This window comes from Notothenia coriiceps, unplaced genomic scaffold, assembly GCF_000735185.1.
Source record: "Notothenia coriiceps isolate Sejong01 unplaced genomic scaffold, NC01 NC01_scaffold00004485, whole genome shotgun sequence".
Lineage (NCBI taxonomy): Eukaryota > Metazoa > Chordata > Actinopteri > Perciformes > Nototheniidae > Notothenia > Notothenia coriiceps.
The window spans coordinates 618,214-640,509 of record NW_011337186.1 but is presented as its reverse complement, the minus strand read 5'-3'; the positions used below and the strand labels follow the sequence as shown (position 1 = coordinate 640,509).

Sequence of the window (22,296 nt, the reverse complement as noted above, 5' to 3'; positions counted from 1 at the left end):
CCCACATCTGGCCGACAGGCGGCGCTGCAAAACGGCAGAAACGAGCAGACTACACGGAGAGGGCCAGCCGTGGATCTGGATAAATCACACAGGGGACGATCCTCGCTCTATTGTTTGAAGACTAGAGTGAAGGGTGTATCTATCTTTACTATATTTGACTTTTCTTTAAATTCCCAAATATAGATGATCCAGCCGTTTTAAGCAAACAGAAATATCTGAAATAGTATTTTTCTACATTGTATTAACGTGTGTTTATTTATGTGAAAAGGAAATTGGGATGTTTTAAAGTAAATAAATGTTTTTTTCAGAAAATGTAATTTATTTTTGTCCCCTACATTTACGAGCTGAAAGCCACCAATTACCTTTTTTATTTTTTATTTACCACAATGTCACTCCTCCTCACAGTTTGTCTTTTGGTGTTAAACTAAAGATCTGCTGGTGGTGAATTTGCCCCATTAATTTGTAACCTTCATTTGTGTTTGAGAGCTATTTATCATTTAGAGGACATGTTTGTGTGCTTAAATAAATTGGCATGGCAAGATATATTCCAACCATCATTTGTATTTGTCATTATAAGAGGGCATTTTAATGGGCAGTCTGGTTAAAAGGAGCTAGTGAAAATAGAGTGCTGGAAAAAGTGGTGATGTAACTCTTGAATTTTTCTGACCATTTCAAAAATTTAAGTCTTTTCGACAAGCAACCAGAACCTGTTTTTTTGAATGATAATATAAATAAATGTTATTACAATTACAATGGGAATGTGGATAAAGTCTCTGTTTATAACACAGTTAATCACACAAAAATCTAACAAAAATCAAAAATGAAATATTTATTACAGCATTTGTGACTGAACACCTTTTAAACATTACGTCACAGTCCTCATACAAGTATTTAATGTATTTTTGACAAAGCTTAAGGGAGACGGCATCTTATCATCTAGTGAGGAACACGTGCTGAAAAAGGAAGGAATTCATGGACATACAATATCAATGCCACAGCAGATCTGAAACTAGCAAAAACATTCTTTTTCAATTGAGGTAAACACATAGAATATCTAACATGAAACAATTAATAGACTGAACTCTGTACGAAGTTTGTTACAATATTCTCTCAGCTTTTCTTCCTCCAAAAGCATTGAGTTCATAATTTAAGTTTTTTTTTTTCCTTTTTTTTGTTTTAGGTTTTTTGGTGCATCAACCATCAAATGCTTCTCCAGTGCCGCAGAATCAACGTTTGTGTCAGTATTGTCCTTATGGCAAGAATGTTGATCCGCAGATAAAGAAGCGCTGTAGGATGTTGCTTTTCCACTATTAAGCTTCCTTCAACAGGCTCTTACCAATGAGAGTCCAGGGTACAAAAAAATAAAATAATATTAAAATAAAAATGTATAAAACCAACACAATCCAGTGCTTGGGCAATTCAAACAAAGAACTTTTTTCCTTTAAAACCTACAGGGCAACATTCATTCATGAACCAAAAAAAGAGGGGCATGACAAATGTTCAAACTGAATCTTCTGGAAAGATCCGGTGTCATTTAGCAGCCTTTTCCCATCATGCCCTGTTCTTATGGGGGACAGGACCTGATTGCCCTCTATGGTTTGAGATGTTCCATCTTCTTGTTGTTTTTTTTCTTTTATAGTGCTGTGCTGCGAGACAGTTTCTCCTCCAGGAAGGAGCACACACAGTGTGAGAGAAAAGGTTAACCTTTAATTCTAAAACTAGCTCAGGAAACATAAACCATGTGATCAACGAAAAATGCACAAGTTTTAACTTATTTATCTATACTTTTTATACTACAGTAGTTATAACTCTTGGAGTCTTTCTGTCGTTTCTTTTTTAAATCTTCCAGAGTGATTTTATTTTAGAAGCGTTTGAGCGCGTCACATGAAAGTGTACTGAACATGTTTATGTCGGTGTGTGTGAGTGAGTGTGCGAAGAGTGTGTGTTTTTGAGTGTGTGCATATGTCCATTCTTTGCACACGTGTACGTCAAAACATCCTCTGTTGATCTCTACCAAAAGCCCAAGACTTTACAAAGTGTTCTTGTCAGCTTGGTCCTCCGTTTGGATGAAAGTAACAAAATTGACAAGTCTAAAAAAAAAGAAAAAAGAAAGATTTATCACAGCTCATCTGGAATTCTGTTTCTTTAGTGTCAAATTCTGGTCAAAAGGTTTCGCTTTTTATTCTTAAAAATAGTCTCAAAATAGGATTTATTGTGGGCTGCTGCTTTCTTTTTTTTAAACTGTTTTCTTGTAGTAGCTGCTGTTGTTGTGGTAGCAAAGTTCCCTCATACTATTGGGCATGGATGTCCAGGCCTTGTCCTCCAGTACTGGGGTCAATGGGAGTGAGCAAAGGGGGTCTCTGTGCAGACATGGTCATTCCTGGGTGCGACGAGGGTCCTCCATGCATCAGCATGGCGTGGTGGGGATGGTGATGGTGGTAAGGATGGTGGGGGTGGTCCGGCAGGTACGCATGGAGAGGGGGTCCGTGTCGAAGCTGGGAGGGGTGGGAGGTCATCTGATGAGGGTTGGTGAAAGTAGGTGGGGCCATGCTCATGCCCATAGGACCGCTCTGAGGTACGTACTCCCCCGGCATGCCTGGCAGACCTGAGAGAAACACAGAAAGACAGAAATAAATAAACACACTCAATATAACTTTTTACATGCTCCTTCAAAGGGCTAAGCCGATTTTATGACACTGCTTCAATGACTACATTGCTTTTAGCTCCGACAAGTAAAGAGAGACATTATTGCGCTGAGCTATTTTAGACTATGGTGAGTGGTTTACAATGACCAATAGCGTTGTGGTCAGGTCTCAGGTTGGAAAATGATCCTCAGTCATCCACAGACACTGCAGTCCTGGAGGACGGGAGGGAAATCAACCAGCGGTATTGATGTGGAGAAGTGCTAATACTCTTACAAGTGGAACAGTCAATTCCCCAGCTGACTTAAGTGACAAAACTGAACAAGCTTTCTCTCAGGGGGACGAGTCTCTGTGAACATATTTGATTTAAAATCCCTTAAAGAGGTTATTAAATAATTTAGGTCTCAGTTAGCTGTACCAGAAAGCGTTAAAGGCTCGGTTCCACCCCCGAATGAAAGCATTTTAAAGCAAAACAAGGCTCTTATATGCATGGGGTGTGGGTTTTGGAAAAAGGGAAACAGTAGGAAGGATAAAAGGAAGGAAGTTAAATGAGCAAAGAAGGAACAAGCAGGTGGGGTATATTGATGATGGGATCCACTTCATATGTGTGGAGACCTCAGCATGCTGGCATCCCTCACACTGTGACAGGACCCAGGACACAGGGCCGCCTCAGCAGTGCCACTGTTTGGCTTTTCACACGCCTGTTTGTCGTAATCAGAAAGAAAAAAGCAAGATGTTGGGGGGGTTGTTCCTGGAGCCCGGGACTGGAGTATGGGAACATGGCTGGTCTACAGGCCTGGACCTTGGGGAGAGGCTAGTGAGAGCAGGGGGTCCCGCTGGAGCCAGGGGGCCTGGGTCTGAGATTGGGTCTGGGCCGACCTGCTTTGTAATGTGAACCCCTGGGGGATTAGAAGCTGTAATAGGAGGGGAGAGGTCGCTGCAAGGTCACTAGGCATGCTCACTCTCTGCATTCCTCCACCTTAGTACACTGCAATTAAGAAATTACACTGGAGGGCCCCGGTGAGGGGAAGAGGAGGAGGAGGACAGAAAGGAGAGGGGGGAAGAAAGGGGACAGCAAAGGCCAAGATTAATGACCAGTCTCATTGGTTGAAAGCTGGGCCATTTTCTAATACTCCCTTTCCATGTCAGTTCATTTGAAATGCACATGTTTGTCAGAGCAGGTCTCTTAAAACCTCACTACTGGGGTCATAAAATAAATAAATCATTCAGGGTGTTGGGGTATGATGGTTGCCCTCACCTCCATATAACCTAGAGCAGCTCCTGGTAAAAGGCCCAGCAGATGTTTTTGACACTGTAAGCTGGTAATCTCCAGTCTTGTAAGCTGCAGTCATTCTGTTAAGTAGATCTGAGACCCCCCCCCTCCTTTATTAACAAGAGTGGTAAAACCATCTGAAGACAATAACCGAGTACAGACTGGGCCTCCCTCCCTCTCCATCTCTGCATGCTTGCCTCCCTCGCTGGCTGTTCACTTCTGTTATGGCACAGTGGTCCTGCTCAATGGCTGGCCATAATTAAGTACCAAATATACCATATTGTGTGGCTGTGTAATCAAATCAAGAGAGGATAATATTCCTCTGTATTAAGCTATTAATGTAATTGGTCATGAAGCATAAAGTATGTTACGTAATTAAATAGTCTCAAAATTATATAGCCCTATATTAAGAATTAGCCAACCTGAGCAAATGTTGTCTCTGTGTGGCTGTTTTAGGGAACATTGCTTCCTGGTGTTTTTTTTTCATGCTGCCATTAGCAAAGACAGGAGGGGACGAGAGAAAAAAAGGGTGAGAGACAGAGAGAAACATAGGGAGAGAGAGAGAGAAAGAGCGAGAGATAGGAGGCAACGACTAGAGGGGTGAAATGATCTCTGTCGGCAGAATTGCTGCTGTGACCCTTTGGAAAATCCAGTCTCCATTTACATATAAAGGGTTCTTTTAATCAAGGTAAGTGTTATTATATTGTGCCTCATTGGGCAAGGGAGTTTAGGTGTTAAAATAAAATCTCTTCTGCCCTGCCGCCTTTGGGATGTGATATGTCTTGATTTTCCAAATGTCAGCACTGTGGCACTAGCGGGAGGTGGAATGGCCAGCTTAATCAGACTGCCGCCATTTAGCTGTATAGTGATTGTGTGTGTGTGCGTGTGACAGAGTCAGCGCCACAGAGAGACTGTATCTGAAAGAGATCCCATCCTTTTTAGATGCAGTCATGCCTGTGTCTACAACCTTATAAATGTATCTCAATGTCTCCCTGCTCTTGTCTGTGAGACTCAGGTCAGGCTAGTCACTGGCTCCCGCCTCCCCTTAAATCGTCTCCCTCCAGTAAAAAATAATCAAAACACACAGCCCCCCCCGCACTCATTCCTCCCTTTACACAGCTCAAACCAAACCCCCAGTGAAGGATCGGCCATGTCACCCACGGCCCGTATATCTCGCTCAGGGACCGTAATGTACTGCGGTGTTCCCGTCTTTGCATATAAGATAATTTGGGCATCAATCCTTCCCCAGACAGATTTATGTCACTCGGAGGACAGTTTCACTTCTCCTTCTTTATCGCTTCACTGGAGCCTGCTTAATTTCTCCCCGTCAGCCCCTTCCCCAGGAGATGTTATTTTTTCCCTAAATGTCCAACATTTGCATTGGCTGTCCAGGATGGGGAGAGCGATGGTGCTGTTGTGATAAATAAATGTGCACATGTCATGCCAGCTTGTTTCTTCCCCTCCTTCTTTTTGTTGTTGTTCCTGTTGTCTGGCGCCACAAGTCGACGGTTCCTCTCTGTCCCAGGACGGTTCCCCCCTTTTTCCCAAGTCTTTAATTCATCCTTGACCACTGGGCCACCCCTTCTACCTCTAAAGCATCTTGCTTCAACATCCCTGCAGACAGGCTCATAGTTGTTGGTGCTAGGGAGAAGGGTGTCGAGCCTATTGCTAAATCATGGCCAGGGTAAGAAGGGGTAGTGCGGGTGAAGTGAAAGGAAAAAAATGAAACCCACAGCCCCAACAGTTGAAAATAAGGAAAAGAGCCCAGTACTTACTTCCCCCTTTTTCTTTGCGTTTTGCTTTACAAGATGGAGGTTACATGTAGTGCCATTGCCCATCCATGCCCATATTCATCCCCATTCCACTCATAGGCCCTAGAAAGAGAAGATAAACGCCAGGAAAAGGGTCAGCAGGAGTTTGAATTATAGGGAAGAAAAACCACTGATAGAAAAGATGAGGTTGGTAAGGGTTAGATGGAAAATGATTAGGGAAGGGGAAGTGAAAGATGTAAAGAAGTGTTTTTATTTTTGCATGCCATCCCACAAATCCCTTTGTTATGATCATTCATAAGGGATTTTCCCAGATGTGTTAGATTAGAGATAAAAAACAAGCAAGACAGTCTGGGGAACTGTAAGGGGGTTTAAAGAGAAGCGTTATCGTGGTTGTGAAGCACTTGTTAGTATTAGGTTTACGTTGCTGACTCAGGGACCTGTTCCGTGCTGATGTGACTAGATCTACATGTTACAGACTAGAGATCAGTGTTGCGATAACTGAGGGTGAAACGGGTGTCCGGTAAAGCAGGCATTACGGAGGGAAAGGTGCAAAAGGACAAGAGGTGGACGACCTACCGGCTGGTCGGATCCCCATGTGTTGCTGGCCATCCAGCACGAAGCTGCCCATTGGCTGGCCCTCTGGACTGTATGCTGCTCCTTGGCTCACTGAAGGATCAATAAGAAAACCTGATTGTAGTCAAAACGTGGACATGAAAAAGGGAGGGGGGAAGAAGAAGAGAAAACACACCAGACAATCAGCAATTGTCCCAGCTCAAGCCCAAACATACTGTAAGACATTGTGCTCATGTTTGTAGACCGCAATGACTGACGCGTGGCATGCAAACACGCATACAGTAGGTCTCAATGCATGCAAGCACGCACACACACACACACACACACACACACACACACACACACACACACACACACACACACCGATGTCATTCAAAACCACACTCACAGGAGATACATTGTTCTCTAAGAAGAAAGCATGCCGTTTGACAGGAAAGGAAGAATTTCAGTTCAGAGGCAGTTCAGCGAGTCCAAATTTAAGTCAATAGTGATCTAGTCCTAAAGAAAACCCATTAAATTATTCTTGAAAATTATTCAATTAACTGAATTATGTATCTCATAATCTGTTATAAAACAGAAGATACAGTAGTAATGAGGTTTCTCTGTTGTGTCTCGTTTTGCCTGCTATAAGCCCTAATGAATTAAAGCTCTGTGGAGACTGTTGAAAAAAAGTGTATTCTAGGACTAAAACATCATTATCGGAGGAAATCTGTAATTTGTACAGATTAGGGGGAGCTGTTAGTCATGCTGTTTTTGTAATGATTGTTGATTGGCACATATCGGTTAAATGCTGACGAATATTTCACAGTGCACGGCATTTGTAAAAAGTCCCCCACATTTATAAGTGCAGCTTATTTTAATCACGCTTCATGTTGGTTTTGAGCGATTTTTCATCCCGCTGTGTGGGGACTTTATAAAACGGGGAGCTTGCTAATCAACAAAAACAGCTTTTCCCTCCCCGAGACAAATTACTTGGCTTCTTTTGCAAAGCCAAAGTCAATGAAGCTTAGGTTGAGTCAATCATTCAACAGGATCACAGAGCCGTATGTTTACCACTAAGTAAGTGCTTTTTGTAATCTGACCACAATAGAAATGGAAAATTAATGCGTCATCAATTAACAATATGAAGCTTTCCATAATTTGAAAGAAATAAAGATCTCTTTCTGCGTTGGCGTTAAAACATCAAACATCAGATCTGATTTAATCTAGGCAACGTTTTAAAATCATTCTCCCTCCTAAGGGCAGTTTTCATGACTGAAAATACATTAACTGTTACTCTTAAGCTGAACATTTGACTAAGTAGCTATGTTGAGATCCAGACGTTTAAAATGTGCTGAATGACTACTTAATATCAAAATTCTGAATTCTTGAGGGAATAAAATAAAAACGCAGCAGAAAAAGTGAGGGGAATCCCCCCCTAACCCTCGACCGGAAATAAATTAAAAACAAAACAGCTTAAAAAAAAAGAAAGATAACTTGTAAATTGCTGCTAGCATTTCTGGCTCTCCTCTTGTGTCCAATTAGTAATTCACAGAGAGAGTGCTAATATACCTCTCTCTCCACTTAGACTGGGAAATCTCCAATTAGAGTCAATCAGCAAACGGCCCGCACCACTGCTGAACGCATCTCATACATAGATGGAAAAGGGGATGAGGGGAGGGAGTAGATGTTTTTTTGGGGGGGGGGGTAAAATCCCCCTTTTAAAAAATCTGGGCTCCAGGCATGATGTGCATGCCAGTAAAGGATTTGGGAAGGGTGTCTTCATGCCGGGGAAAGAAGGAGAGAGAAACAGTACGTAATGTCAGCTGGTCTTTTTTTTTTACCTGCTCGATTTGACTGGTCAATCATGGGCTGTACTATTCTTCTCCTGGCATTAATGAACCTGGCAGAGAGGAGAGGAAAAACAGAGGAGAAAAACAAACGTTAAATCACCCTGCAATTCACCGCACAGAGAGATTCATCACAAGCCACCACAAAGACAAAACAGTTTTGCATGACTTAATGGCAACATTAGCCACCGAGTCCTTGAGAGAGGCGCTCACAACAAAACAGCAACAAACAAAAGGGCAATTGTGTTCTGACTTGGGAACCCAGCGAGGGATACTTTTAATGTTCCTTATGATCTATTCCCCCCTCTTTTAATAAAGCTTTTGATTACGTTTGGTTGCTATGGGCACCAGGGAGACATTCCTCAAGTATTAAGTGCAGCTTGGGCACAGAAGAACCCTCAGCGTGGCACATCACTCTCTCCCTGTCTTCATTGCAGCCGGTCGCCACAGAAACTTTATCCATAGTGTACAGTGTCCTTTCTACAGCTCCTTCTCCAAAACAACGTTATTTCTGTGTTATCACCCATTGGAATTCCAAAGTAAGCTTTAGGTTAGCAAAGTGCAGGATACAAATGGTTCCTTTCATTGCTCCCCACCATCCCACCCCCACTATATCATTCCCCTCTGTGGGACCCCCACTCTGGCTGCTTTGTAGGGGGTTCTGCTCCCCTTCCAGCTGTCTAGAAATGAGGACCAGGCATGGGCCACTCCGTGCTTTCACAAGGTATTGTTATGTCAGCGAGCCCATCAATTAGGCTGTCTGAAGTTTTATCACCACCACAGCAGCGAATAAGTGCAGCTCCACAAAGCCTCCCCAGCCGGCCTTGCTCCTGTGGCTTTTCCACTGTAGAGCCGGAGGTCATCTGGAGGTGACTGCCAGCCAGGGGCAACATTTTTAACTTAGAATGGAGATGCCCTGGGCTGCGGCAAACACAAGCTGGACACTCGAGCAAACATTATTTATCTCTATATCTTCCTCTTTTATTCTTCTCTCTGTGTCTTCCTCTCATTCACTTTCACATTCTAAAACATAGTGTGGATTCAGCACTACAGGTACCACCATGTGGTTGATATTAAAGATCACGTTGGAGCTGTCCAGCATGGAGTCCTTTGCTGGTTCCAAAAAAGGAGAGGAGAGAAAAAAAAGGCCCCTCTTCTAACGTACAGGCCACGGCACCATCAGAACGGTAAAGAACTGGTCATTAGAAAGAAGGGAGAGCTGGAACCAATTTGGGCTCCTAATCCCCCATGAAGCCCTGATACCTGCCCTTACCTTCTCCAATGAACTTAAACGCCTGTAATCTGCCCGACTCAAAGTGACATGGTTAAACGTACAAAATGCACGGTTGGGAAAAGAGAGACGCGGTGCTCATTTGCCAGGGGGCATCCAGAGTGCAGGTACGCAGGGGTGCCGCGGGCCCCTGAGAGAAAAAGATGAAACGCATCCATATGGGAACGAGAGAGAACGAAAGAGGAGGTAGGGAGGCGGGGTGCGCCAATGAGTGTTGGATTGGAAATTATATGATTGTAATGCATGGTTTGTGTTTTAAGGAAGGAATGAGAATTAAGGTTTATTAACTGTGAAAGTATTTTTTGATAGAACAAAGGGGACAAAGCATTCTTAGATAGCTATTCTGTCAGAAATGCCTGCAGTTGTTAAGATAGAGAGAGTCGCTTCCAGCATCAAAACCAGCTGAGCAAGTAAATAGTAAGAAATTCCTGGTGTCACACTCCCTTCTTTAAGCTCAACTAGTGCAAGGCCTGCTGAAATATATGTCCTGCTTTTTCCCTTCCTACACGCACCAAAGGGCTCAAAATCACAACCATGTGCATTCTTACCTATTCTGGGATATAACTATAAACACATAATATTTGAAATGTTCTTCCCAGGTGCTAAATTTGCCCATACGGTTTCCAATGACTGCAGAGGAAATACTTTAAGATCAAAGTATTGATCTATAGATAATATAACATCAAACAGTATTCTTCCAATTTTGTCTCCCCCGCTTCTTACCAGAAATGTGTGAAAGAAAAAAATGCAGGAACATGTTTAGCTGTCAGCGTATTTACTCTCATTGAAATACAATTTGTTTAATTATCAAAACAGCTTATTACCGTATTCACAAACATATGTATATTCAAATATGTTCCCCCCTGCTGCTTCTGACATGGACCTGCTTCTTGTCAACATTCCCTATTGGCCAACCACCACCATATCACACCCACACACACACATTAAGGCTCTGTTTTTGTCTGCTAAACAAGTTGCCACAGTAACTAGGAGGCGATGCTGTGCAATGGAGGGAGTGGGGGGTGACTAAGGGCCCCTCTCGTGGCCTTAGAGCACCTTTTATCAGTCTGAGTAAAGCCAATTGAGATTATCAGAGCCAGTCCTGATAACACTGTTTTCCCTCAACCCGTGAGCTGCTAATGGTGTGTGCTTAGAACAACACAACCTGGAATCCTCCAGAGATGAAGCAAACTGGGATGGACGAATAGATGGACAGATCTGAGGACCCGAGGCCCTGGAGAGACACAGAGGTTGACCACAGGGACTCAGAATTCCCAACCACTCGCTAAAACATACGCATGGGCTGTAAATCTACACATCAACACCATGGACATGACCACAACCACCGCCAGTGTGTCTGTAGACTAACCAGAACACAGGAGGCTCACAGGGGACACTAGCTAAAAACCTCCAAGCCAAAGCCCATGTTTTATTATCTACATCTGGTGGTCGAGCTTATTATGGCCTGCCTCTGCTCAATGTTAGAGCACAGAAACACCAACACACACACATGCACACTGAGTACCTCTCAGCATGGGAACTCCATGCTGTCTTCAAACAAATAATTAAAAGCAAGGTTAGGGGGTCGTGTGGAGGTCATTCCTTGGGATACAGCTCAGAATGTGTACATTACCCCGGGAGAAAGCGGGCTGGTGGGGGCAGCGGCCAACTGCTGTTTAACGTGGGCAAGTGGCCTCCTTTAGTCTTAAACACATTTTCAAGTTGTATATCAAAAAATGCTCTTGGAGTGCTAAGAACGCGTTGGAGCGTGAATGTGAGTATGCACATGTCAGTCAACATGTGTGTATGTGCACAATGGCACATTCTTTACATGCTACTGACAATTGGTCTAGAGTAGCACTTCCTGCTGACATACTCTGAAATGGCGTGAGCAACACAAGTTTACAAACACATGTATATGCACAGATACAATATGTCCACTGGAAGATCCTCGCTCCTTATACATCCTGATACAGAGTGCTAAGTTTACGAGTGCTGTGGCTGTGCAGGCCGCAGGGGAAAATAAGCGGCAGATATGACGGATGGAGCCAGGGCAGCAGGAGTCCCCTTGACACGAGGTCTCCACGAGGCTGGATCAACACGGCATCCCTGGTTACTAATATGCTCACATACACAGGGTGAAGGGGGGAGGGGGGCTTCAGAGACTGTCTGCTTAGGTGTTAAATACCCTGGCTAGCATACAATGTTATGCTATACCCTGTGTGTGTGTGTGTGTGTGTGTGTGTGTGTGTGTGTGTGTGTGTGTGTGTGTGTGTGTGTGTGTGTGTGTGTGTGTGGTCTGAGACAGGAGTGGAGACTTTATTGGGAACTTACATAATCCTAAAACATGCTTCAATTTGATGAAGTCCTTTCAACTTTATGGCCCTTAAATGCAACAAACCAACTGCATTACCATCATGAAATTAAGTTGACAAACACTATGAAAGTCGTGGAACTTTGAAGAAGAAGTCACAGAAAACTGGTCTGTATGTCTGATACAAGGCTTAAATGTATTCTTTTTTTTCTTGCTTACTTCCTCCTCTCAATCTGTCAGAAAGGCCTTGTTTCTGGTTAACTGACTTGCAGCCACACCTGGTAACTCGCTCCTGTTGTCAGCATTCCTTCTCTGAGAAATTGTCCTGCCAAACCACCCTACCCTGGAGCACAGCCAAGAGAGGGAGAGAGAGAGAGAGAGGGAGGGAGCAGAAGAGCCTCGCTGCTTGACTGGCCAATTGCTGTGGAGATCGGAGGGAGTAGGCCAATCAGGAGTAGGGTCACTCGTTTGACGAGTTTGCGATGAAAGAAAGAAAGAGCGAGCAAGAGCCAGAGTGAGAGCGGAGAGAGAAAGAAATGCTAAACATGTCTCTTAAGAAATAACTGCAAATGTTGCCCCGTCAAGCGTGCAAAGAAAGGAGGCAGTTTTCAAATTGCATAAAAAACGTTGTTGACAGTTCAGTGCCTTAACGGCTTACCTGTGCATGCCATTTTTGAGAGATCATATGCCAGGTACATGGGAGCAAGTTTCCGTTTGTCCGTCAAATTCCTGGGCCCTGTCTGTGTTTGTAGGAAGATTAGATGCAACACAATCTGAACAAGAATGTGCTGAACTCAATCCCTGATCACTGCCTGCAAACATGACTGTCCTCTGGTTCCTATTAGAGCTCATTGCTTCCATACTTTTGCTTTGGACAGAAATAAAGATTCCAAACCCCCAGCGTTTGAGTCACAACTCAACGGAATCAAAGGAGGAAGGCTTTAGTTTGATCCCCTCCCGCCAAAAAAAAGCAAGTCAGGCAGAAATGAGTGAGGCACTGCGTGTCTTTTGACCAGGAAGTGCATGCAAATTAACCCCATGAGGAGAGTGTGTTTAGTATAAGCAAACCCTAATGGTGGTACAGTCAGACAGTGGGGCAGTCTGGGGCTACTGAACCTCCAACACTGATCTACTGTAGTGTCAACAACACTGATTAAATCAGCTCACATGCTCCTAACAGGCCCCGTGCAACAGTTTATACATAGCTTGCCACCAGGATGAACCTACAGTATCTATGGATTTATCATAAACTATAACAAAGGAGCTTTTCACAGGCCCCACTCCTTCAGGATGGAGATAAGAGACAAAGAGATAGGGTAGGAACAGGGAAGCTTCCTCAAGCTCATCCTATCAGAGACAGAGTTTCCCCTTTTCCATCCCTTCTTCCCTCCTCTAAGTTAAAACAGGAGTCAAGAGACATAAGCTGGGCGAACATTACCTCACCCCCGTGTTTGATTTAGTGCAGATGTGAAGCGGAGCGAGGCAGGATCGTTTTTTAGGAACGTCAGAGAGGGCCCACGTTTAGGGCAGCCACTGTGTTTACATAGTTTTACCTCTGTCTCTCCCTCTCTCTTTCTCTCCCTCTTTTTCTCTCATCCACTGTGCCTCCATACCCCCCTCCACAGTCTTTTGTCTGCCTCTCAAAGGGGGACTGTTTCACCTCTCCTCCATGCACTTTCACTGACCTGTTTTTCTTTCCCTTTTTATTACTCTGCTCATTGCCCTTTTGTGGCACCCCCCCCCCCCCCAGTCCAATATGAGTAACATTTGCGTTGCTCTCTCAGTCTAGCTGCAGAAGTAATTCCTCTCTGAAACCCGGGGAGTACGAGTCATTAAGACTCGAGTGGAAAATCAGACAAAGAATTATATATTTGTGTTGCAAACTGACACGATTTAACGAGCAGCTAATTAAAATAAATCAATAGCACTGCGGCATGCTCGCTCCCTGTCTGTCTCTCTTTTCTCGCTCTGATTTCTTGTCAGCACCAAAGAGGTGGAATACTGCAGTGTGGAGTGCAATGCTATTATAATGATGGTTTTACCCTGAAAATAAGGATTCAACTACCACCTATGCATTATGATGAACACACTGGTTCATTAAGTAAGGGTACACATCTTACTATCCATTTGAAATGTACAGTAAACATCCCAGAAGTAACTCTCTTCACTACAACAGCAAAAACAAACAACAAAGGAAACAAACATAGACATCTCTCCCTCTATTTACCCTCCCATCTAACACCTTCTCCCCTCTTCCCCCTGTCCAGTGAGGGCATGTCACCCCTGGGCCTTGCAGTCCAGCAGCCTGACCCCTACATGGCGAGCTGTGCGGCCCCAGCTGCTGACTGTCCGTCAAACACCTCCAGAGCAGCGTTGGGCCAGGAAGACCACGCTTGTTGCCCCTTTGATCCGGCAAGCAGCAGCTGCTGCTCCACACAGCAGCACTTTGTTCCTCCGTCTCCTCACCACACTCTGTCCTACGGCACAAAAACACTGATTCCAGTGCAGAAGTAGAAGGAGAGAAAGAAAAAAAATATGGGGATAATGGAGGTGGGGGGGGGGGAGTTAAAAAAAAACTTGCCCGTTTTTTCCTCCCTAGAACATCAACAAGCTCTGACAACGGCAGCGGGGGTTTTTCTTGGCCCCGACACAGCTCTCAGGCATCTCCTTCTTGACGCTTCACCCTCCCTTCTCTTTTAAGAGATATGATAGTTATTGTTCAAATCAGCCAGGGTGAATGGAATGGACTGAGGCCAAGCCTGCCCCAGGCGTCAACACACCTGTATGAAAGAGACCTTATTGTAGCAACCCAACGTGGCTAACCTGCCCGAGCTCTTCCAGTTTTCTGATGTAAGGAGGGTATCATCTCTTCTTTCTCTTTCTTTCTTCCTCAACCAGACAGTCCCCTAATATTTCCCGTCATTAACCTCCCATTCCTCAGAGGCTGGCACCTCTGCCCTGGATTTTTTTTACTAACGCTGTTATTTTTGAATATCACAACCAGACAGGGGGATTAAGGGAAAGAGTTGATGCACACCTCCCCTTGTTAGCGAGGCCCCTCTGCTCTTACTCTTGGGCTCCCTCCCTTAAGACAACACCTTATTCATGTGCATAGGTAGACAAAAGGTATTCTCTGCCTGCCTGCCGTGGAGCTGAGAGACCAACAGCTGTGTTTTACGTTGTTTGAAGAGCATCAGAAAACATTCAACATATGCCAATATTAGCCACTTGTCGAAGAATCCAGCATATAGCATGTGACAGAGTTCATCATCGCTGGAAGGTAACGCTCATTCCTCATAAGCCAGCTTCTCAACCTTTGGGTGGGTGAGGGCTTCCTGCTTTCATGCAGGGCCAACGAGAGAAAGAACAGAGACGTGCTGGCAGGCTGGCACACACTCACACACACATTCTCAGACACACAGGAAAGGAGGAGAATACAAAGAAAAAATAAATCCAGCTCTATCATTACCCCTGCCTACCCACCAGCCCTCCTGAGATGAGAGGGTGAGCTTACAAGATCGCCCCATTTTCTCACTTAGCCACCCCTTAGCCACCCCTATTGCCCGGATTTCTTTTTTTCCCACAATGCCAAGCCTGTTGGGCTCCTTTGTATGCCTCTGCGGAGCAGTCAGGTAAAATCTCCGTTTGCATCCACTTCTCCCTGCTATCATATAAATGTGTGACTTTTTTAGCCTCTCCATCTCCCTCCTGCACTATCTTTCCATCTCGATTTCTTTCACTCTCTCTTTGTCTCTGGCTCTATCCTCTTCCGCTCCCTTTCATTTTCAACCCAGGCTGGTTTAGGTCCTATCTATCTGAACGCTCTCAGTTTGTACGTGTCAACGATGAATCTTCCATGGGGTGAGTTAGCCATGGAGTGCCACAGGGCTCAGTGCTCGGACCTATTTTGTTCACATTATATATGCTTCTGTTAGGCAATATTATAATGAATCATTCTGTACATTTTCATTGTTATGCGGATGATACTCAACTATATTTATCAATCAAGCCTGATGAAATTAATCATCTAAATAAAATTCAAGACTGCCTCAAAGACTTAAAAACTCAGGATGACCTTACATTTTTTGATGTTAAACACGACCAAAACTGAAGTTATTGTACTTGGCCCGAAGAATCTACGAAACAAATTATCTAAAGATATACTAACTATGGATGGCATTAATTTGGCCTCCAGTGAGACTGTAAGGAATCTTGGTGTTATATTTGATCAGGATTTATCCTTTAACGCCCACATAAAATCAATTTCAAGGACCGCCTACTTCCATCTACGTAACATTGCAAAAATCAGGCATATCTTGCCTCAAAACGATGCAGAGAAACTAGTCCATGCATTTGTTACTTCAAGGCTGGATTATTGTAACTCCTTATTATCAGGGTGTACCAAGAAGTCAGTCAAGTCGCTTTTTAGCCTTTGGCCAATAGAGGGCAGCATAGGCCAGCTAATTGTGCCATTTCTTTGTCTGCCTGGTTTGCTGTGTAACGGTGTCACTAGTCATTGTCTCTCTGTATTACATGTTTGTTCATACCTGTTTATCTTTATGTTACAGATACCACACCCATCCAATCTCACCTATTCACACACCCATTCAATTACCATTGCATGTATATTCACTACCCTCGAATCAATAAAGTAGTTAAACTGGAACAGCCTGTGAAAAGCCATTCTTCCTTGCACGTCCGTCGCCAACACCTTCTGACAGAGGACAGGAAAATCTAGCTGCAGCACGACCTGTATACTTTTGCACGCCGTGTTCCCAACAATATTCATACGGAGAAATGCACCGTTTTCAACTTCCTTAAATTAGAGTTCTTTGCCCCAATTACGTATAGAGTGGGAGAAGTGCTCAGATCAAGTACTTAAGTAAAAGTAGTATACTGCAGGGTAGCTTTTGAATATACTCCAGGTGTAACTAAAGTCTGATTTAAGAGTTGATTATATTTCACATCATTCATCCAGATCTGTAAAGTAACTAAAGGTATGAAATATATGTAGAGGAGCAGAATTAAAAAGAGGCAAAAGTGGAAATACATAAGTACCTTAATATAAGTACAGTACTTGAGTAAATCTACTTAGTTACTACCAACACTGTAGGTATGTCATGTGTGCTAGCAGCCCATAATCCACACTATACATACAATAAATCAATGTGAATTCTGTTTCCAATTTGTTTAATTTTTCCCTTAAAAAAATTACAAAAATAAAAATACTGTTAAAGAACCGGATCGATAAGCAGTATTTGTAAATGTTTCAATCAGGCCTCATTATTTCACAGTGGCACAGGATCATCTGCCAATACAAGCACTTCTGTTCATGTTCAATCCATAATAATATATAAAATAATATATCTTTTTGTCTCGTTATTATTAGCAGAGAAAATGTAACGTTCTTACAATTAATACATTACAATTAATTCTAACAATCTAAGTGGGAACTGGGTTAGGGAGGGCTCGCAAATATTTCCAATCACCCAAGGTGGGTGTCACATTTACCACCGTGAGGTAGAGTGTAGAACTTTTATCTTGACTTAAATATTGGTTTGCGCGCGTGTCGTAGTTCAATCGAGACAGAGTTTTAGTCATCTGTAATACGCGTACACGAATTGTAGAAGAGTAACAACAAAGAAATCTACAACCTCAAAGAAACCGCCGCGAGGGAGGAAAAAACGGTAACCTCCGACAAGTGACGAGTCCTCCTAAGACAATTGGAGTCTGACTTAAAGAGACGGTACTTTTAACATTTGAAACGAGATATTTTATAATAACAACTTATCCAGAAAATCAAAACTGATCAGGAGTTACACAACTTACGTAATTACCTTTCAAACTTTTTCCTTCTTTTGTGTAATCTTTTCGATTAATCCAACTCAAACAATACTTTAAGTCAAAGAATAAAAGTTCTACACTCTACTCACGGTGTAAATGTCACAGACATTTATTTATTTTCACAACCCAAAAAAGGAACAATTCTTTTCTCGATTTCTCCTGGTGTTCACTTTTAGAGTAAGAACACAAACCATTAGAATTTTACTTACAAGAGAGGAGAGGTCACTTCGACGTGATTCACTACAACTTAAAATTACGTACACATAAATAACAAAAATCGACGATGCAGGGGTTTCATTCGAGACCCATGTTTTACCTGCTGTCAGTTGTGTGTTGGTTGTTTATTGTAACTCTCAGGCCCCACCTTTCACTTGTGTTCAATCGTAAAATAAATATTAGGTTTTTACTCCTACTTCTTCGGCAGATACCTACTTCCCATCCTAGTTACACCACTTACACTTCTGAATTTCAGTCTATTTTTTAGTGAAACCAGTTCTAGAGTTGAAAGAAATGCATACACTTTCAGTCTTAAGGACTATTTTTTTTAATTTGGAAAAAAAAGTCTAAAAGATAAAACAAAAAGATCTCATTTAAGATCTTTAGTCTAAAAAGAAGTACTGTGGAAGTCTTTTTGTGAAAGGATATCTAGACTCTAAACATTCATTCTTGAGGACTGAAATACATGAGTCTTTCATTTTTAGTCAAAACCAGTCTAGGTTTTTTATTTAGGTGTACACCAGGAGTAGGAGAAGGCACAAAGTCTCAAGACCTAAACGTAATGTTATTTATTTTTTTACATATATAAGGGATCAAGAGTCTCATTTCAGTCTTAAGTCTTTTCAAGAGGAGACTTATTTTCTATTTTTTATAAAAACCCAGGCTAAAGTTAGTTTACAGGGGTACACCCGGAGTAGGGAGAAAGAATGAGAGAAAGGTGCGGAGATTTCGAGAATTTGAGCTTAGTTTCTTCTTAAACGATGTGGCAGCATCGCGGCGTCAGTCCGTTGATGCAGGCAAATAGAGTTTTCACACATCCCAGGAAATTAGGTTCCAAAATCTCTCCTTCACGTAATTTTCTAACAAGTCACAACATACTGATAAAATTTGTATTTAGTAAAATTCCCAAAAAGAAGAATTCTATCACTTCACTTTTGGCATTCTGTTTTCATTTCCTACCGTACTTAACACACGCAAACTAAATAAAAAATTCTCGGTTTGCGGAGAAGGGTTTTCCGAAACAACTTTTTTTCCTTGTATACAGTCATGTTATCGCGAATAGTAACAACAAACTCACTGAATTCAGGAGTTACAACCCTGTATCGGTGGTTTTCTATCCGAGAGTCTACAAAGCTTTATTATTACTAGGAGCTGGTTTACGTGCTAATTTTGATTTCTTGCCCAACCAAAACTTACCATTCTTCATCTTTCATGTCCTAAATCACCATGTACATTCTCTCCAAAGAGGACAGTTAGACGAGATTCTGTTACTTGCTTAATTCGGGGGGCAACGGAATTCGTTTTAGAAAACTAATGATTACGAAATCACCAGTACCTTCCTTCGATTTCTGTCTAAAATCTGAGATCGTTTCTCGTCCATTAATAGTCCTTTACTATAAAAACTGTCACTTTCTGAAGTTGTAAAATTAAAATTTGGGTTAAATGTTTTATGTCTGAAGATTTATATAAATGTCAGGTCATGTAATTACACATATTTTTTTTTTTAGGTTAAGTAACCTTTAGAGTTCTCCTGAGAGTGGATGATTTCTACAAAAAGGACCTAGTGTTTCTTGTTTTGTGAAATATAAGTTTAAGTTGAGCCTTTACAAGTGAGATTTACGTCACGGTTGAACCTCCCAACCTCTTGAGAGAACCACATGGAGACGGAATTGACACACTACGTACTCATAGACCCAAGTTTAGAACTTCGGAGAAGGTCTGTAAAGTAAAACACTTGTCTATATTTCTCAATATTATAAGAGGAATATAGATATCATTCATACTCTGCTCCTGGCAGTGTATTAACAGGGTTGTACACTCTGAGTACATCCCTGATCCGACGTAACGTTACTTCCTTACGTCGTTTTGAGTTCATAAACCTCCCGTTGTACACTTTGTAGTTGATGTCGTAGCAGTTGTCCAATCAGTCATCATGGAGATAACACAGACGAACCATACATACGGGATCAGGAGATTTTGTCACCAAGGGTTGGAAANGTTTGCATCCACTTCTCCCTGCTATCATATAAATGTGTGACTTTTTTAGCCTCTCCATCTCCCTCCTGCACTATCTTTCCATCTCGATTTCTTTCACTCTCTCTTTGTCTCTGGCTCTATCCTCTTCCGCTCCCTTTCATTTTCAACCCTTTTCCCCTTTCTGCCTGGTAATCGAGTGAGAGATTCCACGACTCTGTGACTCCCCCTTATTGTCAGATATCAAACAGGGCGGCTTTGTGGATTACCAGGGGAAGCTGATAATGGCATGATAGAGGCGTGATATTTCAAACAAAATTGAGTGTCAATTGCCTGCATCGTCTAGGCAACACAAGTGTCTGCGCTGCAGCAGCCAGGCAGGAAATAGGGCCAATCTATTTCCTTTGCTTCATATCAAACGTCTCTTCTTCTCCCTCTTTTATATGACTATAATGGGTTCAACTCAAAGAAAAGAAGAAGAGGGCCTGCCAAGAGGGGCTTCAGCAGTTAAGTCCTTATGCAACACACATACATGTTTGGGTGCAGACATTAACGCTCCTGAATCTCAAAGTGGGAAAGCAATGCCAATGGGAGGTTGCCCCCATTTTACCACCCCGCCCCCTAACATATATCCCCTCTCTCTTCCTGCCACTTTTTTTCTCTTCACAGTATTAACCATGAATTTAGGGCAGTGAGAATGCACAGCAGTTTGAGCAATTAAAAAGTGACATCTAAACCTAGTGGATAGACGACTGAGATTCTTTAATGCCGGGGTTTAGGCGCTGTTGCACTTGCAGCCTTAAGAGCTGGTGTGTGTGTGTGTGTGTGTGTGTGTGTGTGTGTGTGTGTGTGTGTGTGTGTGTGTGTGTGTGTGTGTGTGTGTGTGTGTGTGTGTGTGTGTGTGTGAGTGTGTGCATTTTGGGGGGTGGGGTGGGGGGATTCTTCCTCCCAGTGGGATATTATCATCTTCTCATGATTGTGTCTCGGGTGCGGGTGACTGTTTCCACCAAGCACCTTTCCATGATGTGTCTTTGTTAGTGTGTTTGCACATATAAGTGACCACGAGAGTCATTGGTCAAATGTTGTCAGCGTGCCTCTGACTCCCCTATTGAATAATTGATCTTCAGTTTCAATTGCACATAATCGCTTTGACACACATAAGCATGAACACATGCACACAAACACACATGTGTAGGCTCAGTCAGAAGCAGAGTTTAGGGCTAAAAAGCCCAGCAGCAGGCAAGTGATATAAATAGCTGTTGTTTATTGAGGGGACTGCTGGCAGAAGCAGCACTGAGACTGTGGAGCGGACCACAGGGACCCTGATGTGTCTGGTGGCCTGAAGCAAGCCCTCTGCCTCTCAGATCAGCTCTACCACTGACTGTGTGCAGCTTTTACTGGCCTCTTTCATATGTGACAGCCTAAAACAAATACAACCGTCTCAGTGTTTCACAAAAGCCACATTCAGTTAAGCCTGAACTGCAGAATATGGTCCTTGAATTTAAGTATGCTCTCATGTCATGTCTCAATTATTGAATTTTTTAGGCTAAGATTAAAATCTTATCTTTGAAAATAGTCAGTCAAACACAAATTGATCAGAAAGCATCACTAAAGTGAATTGCTCTTGAATAGTATGTGTATGTAAAAGTAAGGGTTACCACACTTCGTAACTCCTGAAATTGCATGTGTATTTATGATGTTAACGTGTAAAACCAACATAAAACAATGTCCATGCTGCCTCCACATCAACGATCAGGTCTACTCTATTCCAATTAAAATGAAATAGGTCATATAATAAAAACCTTCTCTGCAGAAAGTCTCAATACAATATGAAGATGATGAAGCACATATTTCTTAGTGGGGTAAAGTCAGATGCCGTCCACCCCCACCAGGGAAATTATATTTCCGCCTCCCCCCCTCTATCCTGCACATGCTCACAGTCTCCCAATTGAAACATCATCGTCGGAAATGGGAGGGATAAATATTCATAAGGCTGGAAGAAAGAAACCCTAGATTAGGGTAATGTTCTCCTCATTGTTCTCCCCCTTCCTTTATCCAGCTCTGTATCTCTGCATCTTGTTATGCATGTAAAAGTGTTGGATAATGGTGGCTAATTCCTCGAGCTACCTCTGATAACTTCATCAAAGCACTAACACAGGTGTGCGTTAGCGTATGCATGGAGAGAGCGTGTCGGTAGGATTCATCGTTTATTTCTCACGATCCCAAATTGGCAATTATTGGGTTTGATTTCTCCACGATTCTGGGCAACGGTCCAATTAAGATTGGATTGTTTTGTGCAGAGGCATCTTTGCCTTTCCCGCCCCTTTTCTGCCTGGCATTGACTGCACTGATATCTCATCCATAACAGGCCTGAACCAGAGTAGAGCATGGCTAAAACAAACAAAGGGTATATTGATTTATAGTGTCTTCCATGATGGGTTTATTGGCCTGTACCTCAAAGCCACATACAGTAGGCCACAAGGCCACGAATCAAAACCACAGAAAACACACAACAGGTAAGAACAAATACATGGCAGTATTCTTAATTATGGGATGAACTCTTGTCTC

At 42.7% G+C, this 22,296-nt stretch overlaps 1 protein-coding gene across 8 annotated transcripts in view; it reads right to left on the bottom strand.

The window, feature by feature from the left end:
• Positions 1-814: 814 nt before the first annotated feature.
• Positions 815-22,296, bottom strand: part of meis2a (Meis homeobox 2a) — an 81,174-nt gene continuing 59,692 nt past the window's right edge. For 3 of the 8 annotated variants that reach the window (XM_010767553.1, XM_010767551.1, XM_010767552.1), the window contains exons 10-12: positions 8,084-8,142; positions 6,264-6,374; positions 815-2,605 (exon numbers count right to left, since the gene is read on the bottom strand). In XM_010767553.1, coding sequence (XP_010765855.1) covers positions 2,292-2,605; positions 6,264-6,374; positions 8,084-8,142 — 484 coding nt within the window. In that variant the 3' untranslated portion in view covers positions 815-2,291. Of the gene's footprint in view, positions 2,606-5,690; positions 5,790-6,263; positions 6,375-8,083; positions 8,143-22,296 lie in introns of all 8 variants that reach the window. The other 5 variants (XM_010767556.1, XM_010767557.1, XM_010767558.1 and 2 more) reach the window with 3 other exon arrangements.